Source organism: Anabas testudineus, chromosome 16 (genome assembly GCF_900324465.2).
Source record: "Anabas testudineus chromosome 16, fAnaTes1.2, whole genome shotgun sequence".
Taxonomy (NCBI): domain Eukaryota; kingdom Metazoa; phylum Chordata; class Actinopteri; order Anabantiformes; family Anabantidae; genus Anabas; species Anabas testudineus.
The window spans coordinates 11,466,343-11,475,923 of NC_046625.1; the positions used below are offsets into that span (position 1 = coordinate 11,466,343).

General features: G+C 39.8%; 2 protein-coding genes across 6 annotated transcripts in view; one reads left to right on the top strand and one right to left on the bottom strand.

The window, feature by feature from the left end:
- The window catches only part of msh5 (mutS homolog 5), a 32,992-nt gene extending 30,557 nt beyond the window's left edge, over positions 1–2,435 (top strand). For both annotated transcript variants that reach the window (XM_026372776.1, XM_026372777.1), the window contains exons 27-31: positions 420–505; positions 1,405–1,478; positions 1,584–1,709; positions 1,793–1,837; positions 1,935–2,435. In XM_026372776.1, the coding sequence (XP_026228561.1) occupies positions 420–505; positions 1,405–1,478; positions 1,584–1,709; positions 1,793–1,837; positions 1,935–2,029 (426 nt within the window). In that variant the 3' untranslated portion in view covers positions 2,030–2,435. The remainder of the gene's footprint in view (positions 1–419; positions 506–1,404; positions 1,479–1,583; positions 1,710–1,792; positions 1,838–1,934) is intronic.
- Positions 2,436–2,588: 153 nt separating this feature from the next.
- sgk2b (serum/glucocorticoid regulated kinase 2b) lies at positions 2,589–5,587 on the bottom strand. Of its 4 annotated transcripts, none has more exons than XM_026372793.1 (12): positions 5,388–5,587; positions 5,084–5,150; positions 4,942–4,996; positions 4,826–4,851; positions 4,514–4,571; positions 4,330–4,413; positions 4,115–4,243; positions 3,851–3,963; positions 3,345–3,564; positions 3,107–3,262; positions 2,936–3,025; positions 2,589–2,849 (listed from the first exon to the last, which is right to left on the bottom strand). In XM_026372793.1, exons 1-12 carry the CDS (start codon positions 5,452–5,454, stop codon positions 2,688–2,690), a joined length of 1,227 nt encoding a protein of 408 aa, XP_026228578.1. In that variant the 5' UTR covers positions 5,455–5,587; the 3' UTR covers positions 2,589–2,687. The 4 variants fall into 4 exon arrangements, with proteins under 4 accessions (XP_026228578.1, XP_026228577.1, XP_026228580.1 ...); XM_026372792.1 differs by having other exon boundaries at positions 4,115–4,246; XM_026372795.1 differs by having other exon boundaries at positions 4,115–4,246; positions 5,286–5,399.
- Between the last annotated feature and the right edge of the window lie 3,994 nt (positions 5,588–9,581).

Sequence of the window (9,581 nt, forward strand, 5' to 3'; positions counted from 1 at the left end):
AAAGGCAAAGCGGTCGACTCGAAGGTAAGAGGTCGAGATAATGATTTAGGATTTAACCTGCATCTGGCGTCTCTGTGGGCTGTCAGTCTGCCCATCTGCGTCGACTGCTGGGAGTCGTGCGGTGATATCCTGCAAGAGCTTGTTATGTATGAAGAGTGCTTTCTAAAATACACAGATACAACATGTGGCGCTTATTACAATCCAAACATGCAGCAGGTCAGGCACATTGCACCACATAAGGGTGGTTGTCAGCCTCTTACGACAAGCACATCCCTCCCTCTGCAGCCCGACAGCCCACAGAGCTGCAGGTTAGTGTTTGGTAATGTTCACGTTACCTGACAAATATGTGGTGTCGTCAGGTAAACAGGTTACATATTGTATTGTGAAATAATAACTCATTCCTGTCTCAACCCCCACAGACCGTGCTCTTCAACCTGCTGCTGTGTCTGGTCATATTTTACTCGGTTTTCTACATGATCGCCAGCGTGTGCTTTGGTGCCTTCAGGTGAGAGTCACTCAGGCGCATGCGCGCGGGCACACCTGCGAGCACGCAAGTCAACTTGAAAGCATCCTCATCCTCCTCCCTATAACTGTCCAGTAATCAGGGGTGTGTTCAATAACGGATCATAATCACAGGCACAAACGCTACTGAAAAGGCAGCTTCCATTTGCAGCTTGTCTTGAGGCCTATTTACAACTGCACTGATTTTTTTATTCACATATGATCAGAATATAATTTATGATTTATTAATAAAACTAAACAATAGTGTAGAAGAATGAGCAGTAACACGGTGTGTAACTGTGTTTCTCTCTTTTCTGTATTGGGTGTTTTTGTCTTTCATACATAACATGTATTGTGTTGATAACATTAAGAGTATGAATACTTACTTATCCATTGCTTCCATTTAACTAACAGGTGGTCTTGAGAATCCTCACTTTAAGCATATTGAGTCATCTAACAGCATGATTTAGCTGTGACCTTTACAGTAGAAGTATAGTTTTTACTGGGTATGTGGGTGAATTGTAATATTTGTTGTCTGAGGTTTTTACTTAATGGGTGGGCTTTGTATGTGAGATACAGCACATACACAATGCTGCTGTGTAAGTAGGAACACTGCAGATTTTTATGCCTCAGGGTTCCATAGTCGATTCTGGCCATGGATCCATCTTTGCAGCAGTGTTTGCCTAGATCCAAAATACTTTAAATTAGATCTTGTGTTAACAATTAAGAGAATTCGAGTTTCAAAAAAATTAAAAATCCAAACACGCTGCCTCTTATTTATGGAGACTCTCTTTACCCAGTGCCAGGTAGATGAAACAAGATCTGAGATAAATTTACACTGGTTTATTGTGCTGTCATTACTTTGCAGACCAGCACAAATTACATTATTTTCTCCTCATGTAGGTTGGATCACTTTGATGGACTGATCCCGTTTGACTTTAAGACTGAACCCGCTGAGTCCAACTCCAAATACTTAGGTGAGCACATTTTATCTCACCTTTATTTTAGCCAACATGATCAACAATAAGCGTGAACTTTGTACAGATTTTTTTTTTTTTTTTTTTTTGTATTTATCTCCTTAGTAAATCTCCTTTCCTTGGAGCTTACCTACTTCTGCAGCGGCCTTTTGTTTGCTGCAGTGGTGCGGAGGCGGGTTTGGGACTACGCCCTCACAGTCACACTCTTGCATGTAATGATCACCAGTCTGGGTAAGCAGAAATCTATGAACGTATCTAACCCACACAATTACTAAATGTGTTGTGAAACTGCACGTTGTGTTTCTGTGTTGCAGTGATGTTGGAGTTTCCCACGGTGTGGCAGTGGTGGCTGGCTTTAGGTAAAACAAACATCACTGGCACCTCATCTGTAAGTTATTGTACCTACATTTCGAAGTGCAGATCTTTTTAATACTGTATGTTTTTGTTGCTCTGTAGGTAGCGGCTTGTTTCTGATGATATGCAATGGTCAGCTAATCGCTTATTTCACCTGTCAGAGTGACCAGATCTACACGTCCTTCAGCATCTACTGACAGACAGCAGCTCTGAGTAAACTGCTTTGAACACAGTCTTGTAAAGTGGGGTAGAAAGGATCACACCAGATGCTCTTCCTGGAGACACCCATTAGAATCTCCACGGTGATGGGCTTTTTATGTTTGTCACTAAAAAAAGACTCCTCACTGTTGCATGTAAAATCCAAGCTGGGTTAAATTTGTGTTTTAAGTGTTCCCAGTAGACTGGCATCCTGTTGTTCGAGATAAATGGAATGAATTTTGCTTGTGATGCACATTGCCTATGTCACTATGCAGGGTTTGAAGGTACACTAGCCTGTGAAGTATTGTCAATACCTTTGTCAGCTGTAGGTGTAATAGCAGAATGGAAATGCTGCAGTACAGGTTTGTTATATATATTTAAGCATTGTAACCAGTATTAAACAATAAAAACCAATTGACATTGTTTATTGTTTCTTCTTCGTACACACTGAAATAGTGACCAGCCTATTTCATATTATGAAACGACACAGATACTTAAAAGAACAGTAGTAAAAATAAGTGAACAATGCAAAAACACAATGCAATGTTAGCATCAGAATCTCATTCTTAAGTTTTTAAAAATAAACTTTCATTTAATAATTTATGACATAAAAAAGTAAATATTTGAGCAAACATGCACCAAGATGATTTGATGTTGTTATGAAACCAGCGGCGCTGACATGTATTCCTCTGGGTTCATGAAAGAGAATCCTGGGAAGGCCTCACTAGCTCCACCCGGCTGGCACCACTCATTCGCTGACACAGGGACAGGCTGCTGCGTGAACGCAGAGTCAATGTAGCTGATATCACAAGGACCTGTCTGGAGATGGATAAAGATACATTCTAATAAAGTGGACATTGATTAAAAATAATAGCACTCTCCATTCCTATCTGAAACACTCTTACCACTTCTGGAATGAATGGTGGTATAACTTTCCTGGCCAGCAGATCATCCCAGTTGATGGTGCAAAACAGTGGATGTTCCTGCAGCTCCACCTGGAAACACAACAGTATTAGACACTCTGTGTGAGTTTATGTTCATCACTGTTTATCGCACTGTGGCGTGTACACACTTACCAGGTCACGGCTGCTCCCTAAGCGTTTGGAGACGTCCCTCTCCAGCAGGCCTCCTAACAGTGAACGTGCAGCCAGAGATGCCTTATTATGCAGCTTCAGAGGAGCGTAGAGTATATTCTCAAACATCTTTGCTTTGCTGCGGCTGTAAAATGGAGGCTGACGAGAACAGGGAGGTGAGGAAAGTGAAGATGGTGAGGAAGGTCAGATAATAAAATAGATGATTCCACCTAATACTCACCAGTCCGTAGAGCATCTCAAAAAGCACAGCACCGAGCCCCCACCAGTCCACAGCTCGACTGTACGGGTGGCCCTGTAGTACCTCTGGCGCGAGGTACTCAGGAGTCCCACAAAATGTATGCATAATCCCACCTACAGCCACACCTTCTTTACAAAGCCCAAAGTCAGTCAGCTTCACATGACCCTCACTGTCCAGCAGGATGTTCTCTGGTTTGAGGTCTCTGACAGAGAAACAGAGATAAGAAAAACAGTTGGTTTCATCAATGGGCAAGATCATACATATAAACTGCTCTCATTCCTCTCACTTCACCTTTGGTTTTCTTTATTTTTTAAATGTACTGCTGGAGGACATTGGTGATCGGTGGTATTTTGTGATTTCCCATTTCATTGTGATTTCCCTGCACAAATAAATTAAACATGTGGTACATGGAAGGTGAGCAAGAGCTGAGGCAGTGCCTTTACAGTGGTTAGTCCACATACAGCAAATGTATATACATTTATATCTACCTGTAAACAATTTCAAGAGAGTGGAGGTAGCCCAGTGCCATAGCCATCTCTGCAGCGTAGAAAACAGATCTGTGTTCAGGAAATGACCCCTCTCTCTGAAGGTGATAGAAGAGCTGAGGACAAACAGGTGATTGGTAAAATATACTGATTTTAAAAATGACAACAAAATGAAAGACAGCATGAAAATCTGTGGTGATAGTGGTTACAACTGACTCCTGGCCCTTGGTCTTAAAATGGCTTGTGTCTTCTCTAGATCATGCATACCTCTCCTCCGTTGACATAGTCCAGCACGAAGAAGAGAGTGTTTGGTGTCTGGAAAGAGAAGTGCAGTCCCACAAGGAATGGATGCAGTAGCGCCTTCTGCAACACGCTCCTTTCAACCATAACATGCTTCTGCTACCATAACACAAACAAAAGATACAGTGAGTAGACAGATAGATGGACAGATAGATAGATAGATATCTAGGTAGGTAGATGACCTCTTTCCTCTTGACAATCATCTGTTTCTGCAGCACTTTGACTGCATAGTAGCCTCCCTGCTTTCTATGTCTCGCCAGCAGCACCTGCAAAGGTTTGACTTCCTTTAATGCTACAACACTATGCAAACAAACGTAAAAGCTTAAAACTAAACAATCAATTAATAGAATAATTTTAAAATCCTACCTTTCCAAAGCTTCCCCTGCCGATAACTTTGAGGTAGTCAAAGTCTGACGGTTTCACTCTGTTTACCAGAAGGACAGAAAACACATTATAATACTGCATCCATCCTCTCAGAAGGGGTTTAACTAATGACTTCATTTGTACACACATCCACTAATCCAGGTGAACTACATAAATATAAATAACCTTTGAATGTGACCATACATTTAGGCACGGGAACCCTTTGGTTCATGAGTATCTTTGTCTTTTTTACTGGCTATCTGGTTACTCAGGGCAGTGCTTCCCAAGCTGAAGGCACGGTGGAAAATGACTTACTCAGAGGTTTCCGTGCTCACTGAGCTCTGAGGAGAGAAAACACAGTCAGAAGATCGGATTTAGTTTCACCTCCTGTCAACAGGGCAGTCTTTTAAAAACCTTTCCAACCTGCTCACCTCCATGAGTTTCTGCTCCTTTTCTTTCCGCCTCAGGATTTTCTGAGCGTCCAGGCTTCAAGCAGGAGAAAAAAGGAGCCTTTAGGTTTTTCCTGTGACCCAAATTAAAAAGGTCTCACACATGAGTCTTTTGCACACTCACCGCTGATACAGCTGCTGGGTGGAAGCTAGTTTATGTAAGAAGCCAACTTTCTTCCCCTTCAGCAGAGCTATAAGAGAGAGAGACACGTTCACCGCCATCTGGCACAGCCTACTGTACATTAGGAACCGACTGTAACAAAGTTTTTGACACATGATTTTCTTTCTACATTGATTTTTATCATTTTATATCAGGTTTTTCTTACCGTCACTTTTCTCCGTGACTTAACGTTACTATGGTGAATTAGCGCGTCGCACGTAAATGAACGTAAAGAACGTCGGATACTTCACACACCGTCTGTTCTCACCTGAGAAAAAAGACACGACCCCCCTCATTTTGGCGTAGGTCACCGGCCGGTCCTGGGTCACAGTCATCTGGATGAAGGCTGACTGTGAGGTTTGGTGAAGTGGACGGACTGTTAGCTAGTTCACGGCACAGACAGGGTCCAGCAGCAGCGTCAGCCCACTCAGCCCAAACTTGCGGTGAACTGCTGATCAGTTAAAGACCGCTGACGTAAACCAGCCGAGGACCGGCGATGACGCGTTTAAGGGTGCTCGGATATCTCGGCACATAAATTTATTCCCTTCATCGGCTACTGTGGGACAGACACCACTGGGTGACACAACGACAGATCACTTTTTTGTGTGTTGAGTGGTTTATTACCTGGTTACAAGTTTTATTTTTGCTGCCTTAATGCAATAACATCCACAGTATTACTACAAGATTCGTATCAATAAAGTAAATAAAATATATGCCCAGTCTGTTTATTTATTTGACTCAGTATGTAGGTTACTATAAGTCAACTTCCTCAAGTACTGTACCTAAGTACAGTTTTGTATAGACCTATTTTCGTTTCGAGTTACTTTTACTCCACCACATTTTAGAATGATATTTTGTACTTGCTGTTTTACAACTTTAACTACTAATAACTTTGCAGATTCAGGTTATTATGACAAAATATAATCAATTAATAGGCTAAAATTTGATGTAACATTATGGGTCAATCACCTAACTGTACATAAGGTTTCTTAGTATTTGTACTTTTGTACTTAAAGTCATATCAATATGATAAAATAAAAAGTACTCAAGTAAAGAATTTGAAGTGGTATTTCTGCTTCTGCGGGAGTATTTTTAATCAAGTACTGTACAAGCTGTGCAGTCAGTGCAAAGATAGTTCTATTTTTTCATTTATGGAGAAGAATTTCAGAGATGTATTACAACAAACTGTTGTGACTGTTGTTTTAAGACAGGCTTGAAAAACTGTGAATTTATCTTTTACAATGTGAAAGCACTCACACAGCTGAAGTTTAATGTGATTTTTTTCATTCTTGAAAATCTTTGAATCAACATGGATAAGAAGATAAGACTTCATTAATCCATGTGGAGAAAATTCAGGTGTTTTTAAAAATACATAGAGCAAAATAAAACTGTACTGAGATGTAGAATGAGACAACAATAATGAATTTGTTCAACCCAAGTATATGTGGCATATGTCCAAGTGTGAAGTTCTGAAAGAGGTGGCAGGGAAGTGATAATGACGTTTGAGCAACAGGTGCTGTAGTTTCTGTGTTGTTTGAGTTTACTGTGGAGAATGTGGAGTCTGATGGCGACATGGACAAACACGCAGTAGTGATGCTTTACGCTGTAAAATCAGACCAGAGACAGTAAGAAATCACTTCCCCACAGACATAAAAAGGCACAGACTTGTACAGAATCACACTCAGTTCCTTAAATCTTGAGAAACAGAAACATTTTCACTTTGGTTTTGAAAATGGAACCACAGTAAATAACAGAAAGCAGCCTTGACAGATATGCGACTTATTAGAGTCCAGCTGGAGTGACCAGGAAATAATACATTTTTTAAACACTAAGACCATGTAACTGTGACATGTAATGTAATGCATTTTGTTATGAAAAGTGATATGTGTCTTGCATTAGCATGCCCTGTATAAATTAAATGTTTTGCTAAAACACGACTAAGTGATTCTATTTGGTGGTTTAGTTATTATTTGTTTGTTTGCTTGTTTGTTATCTTTTTTTCAGCAGTACAAATAGGGGAAAGGTGAAAAGCAGCGCCCCTGAATGCACCTTAAATCGTACTTGTTGAGGAAAGCTGTCGCTGGCACACTGGGCTCATGTTTCGTTGTGAAAAGCAGAATCAGATGCTTAGAATCTGACCGTGCCCTGTGACCACACAGTCGGTGCAATAAATAGACTTTTTGAACTATTCCATGACTTTGTAACAAGTTCTTTTAATGGTAACTTTATTACATGTGTAAATTCATGACAGCATTCTAGTAAATGGAAAGTCTCACGTGGCAGCTGCAGGAATGACAAAAGGCATGACTTGTCCACACTATCAATAGTTTATGCTTGGGATGTATGACCGAACTGCTGTAGTGACTGGTTGTTTTCTAGCACAGAAGGTTATTCACTTCAGGCTTTCCTTTGACATTTTGATGCTAATTTGCATTACATAACTACAACTTGATAGCAACATGTGATTAAAGAATAACTGGAAATAGAAAGAGGAACTGTCTTGAGTCCTTTATATTTGATAGTAAGAAAATTCTTCTGAGAGAGATAGACTAGATCAAAACGTATCTCAAAATTAAGTAGAATCAAAAGAAGTTATAGAAAATCCACACATATAGGAGATTTAAAGAGTGACTGGACTTTGCCACAACATAAAATAAGTCTAAAGGTGTAACAGGAAGTAATGTCTTAAAATGAGTGGTAGGTGCCGAGGAACACAGTATGAGATCAGAAAGAGCTTTTAAATAAGAGAAATGAGGCATGAAGTCCAGATACTGACATAACATCAGGTGTCTAAATTTGGAGTCACAGAGTTCAGGACAGAACTGGTACTCAGTGTCTTGGGTATAGTTGCAGAAAGCTGATCCTCGAACAGCTACAGGGGGAGGTTCCTCTCTGTTCTTGGGGGAGAGCCAGAATACCCGTCAACATGAACTGGTCTCTGCCAGTCTGACCTACTCTATAACCTCTTGTCCCATCATATTGGAGCATGTTAACTGGCTGAGGCTGGTTTTGATTTTCCGGCCTTTAAACAAATGAGAAAAGTCCAAATTAATGTGGAAATACTCCATTACAAGTAACTACTTCTTCCAAAATCCCACTCCTAAGTAAAAGTTCAAATTTACTTATGACATTATCAGATGTGTGTAAAAGAAGGATTGGAGCCAAGTTTAATGACCTAAATACAGAGTTGGATTATTTCTTCCAGTAATTCTCAACATAGGGGCTGGCCCCTCCAAAGGTCACAAGATAACTGTGAGAGGTCACGAGACAAAAATGTTCTGCTACTTACATTTGTATTGTGTATTTTTTTAATCCTGACTTTCTTGTTTTTTTAATTAATTTTAATATATGAAACCCTCTGACAAATCAGAGGAACTACTTATAAGAAGTCATACACATCTGAATCCTGAAAAGGAGCCTCTTGTTAAAATTATAATGATTTCACATAAAAAGTTAATGTTAAACAGTTTTTAAACTGTCTGTCCAACAGTATACGTTTCAGTAACACGAGTCAGTCTTTTTTAATCTTTTTGACCTTCTTTTCCTGTATTTTCAGTCTTGATGCCGTGGGCTACCTTCGTTGTACTGACTATGTATTTATACTGATACAGCCACTTATCCATTATCTTAACTGTGTCTCTTGTTCACAGTCACTGGGTGCTGGAGCCAATCCCAGCTGTCATACAAGTCATTACAAGTACTGTAGTAAACAAGAAATGTAGAAATAATGTTTTCAACACCACTAAGTTTTCAATATGAGGTTAAGGTTCCCAGTGGTGCAGACTTGCAAAATGCCTAATAACCACTACAGAGATGTATTTGTTGACTCAGTTTTTGGTACAGATGTTACAGGGGTGGTATGAAAAATACATGGAATCTGCTTTGGGTGTATATGTACTGTACAGCTGCATGTGCTGGACTGCACCTCAGCACTGGGTCTGTCATGTATTGTACACCTGCCGAATGTCATCTGCCGAATGTCATCTAACACCTACATATAGGTGACATTCTGCTGGTCTCAATTTCAAATATCTATCATCAATCTTTATTTTCTATCGCCTATGTTGCTTTCCTTTATTATCTCTTCCAATCACTAACCTAATTTTCACTCATTTAATCAATAATAACATCTCAAGCAATGCCATCTGTTTTTCTTTTACACATACTTATCTCCATACAGTCAGAGATCTGGATGTCATGTAAAATGCAGACTAATATTTGGAAACTGAAAATGTCAAAACAAGTTGGATTCAGACCTGATCCAGTGCCAAAAATAGATCTCAGTGATAAAGGGCACAGCCTAGTTACTCTAATTAGTGGAGGATAATGATTATTGTGTTTGTCAGTAAATAAAATAAAAAATCATCATATTTATTTCTTACAGTTTACATCATTTGAACTTTTTTAATTTACACAGACATTGACATATACATTATGTGTACAGACTTTATGTCTGTGTGTG

Coding starts and splice junctions, on each gene's coding strand:
- sgk2b (XM_026372792.1), bottom strand. CDS start 5,454: ATGACTGTGACCCAGGACCGGCCGGTGACCTACGCCAAAATGAGGGGG. Junction 4,247..4,329: donor TGATTGTCAAGAGGAAAGAG/GTCATCTACCTA, acceptor GTGTTATGGTAG/CAGAAGCATGTTATGGTTGA. Junction 3,565..3,850: donor TCTCTTGAAATTGTTTACAG/GTAGATATAAAT, acceptor TTTCTCTGTCAG/AGACCTCAAACCAGAGAACA.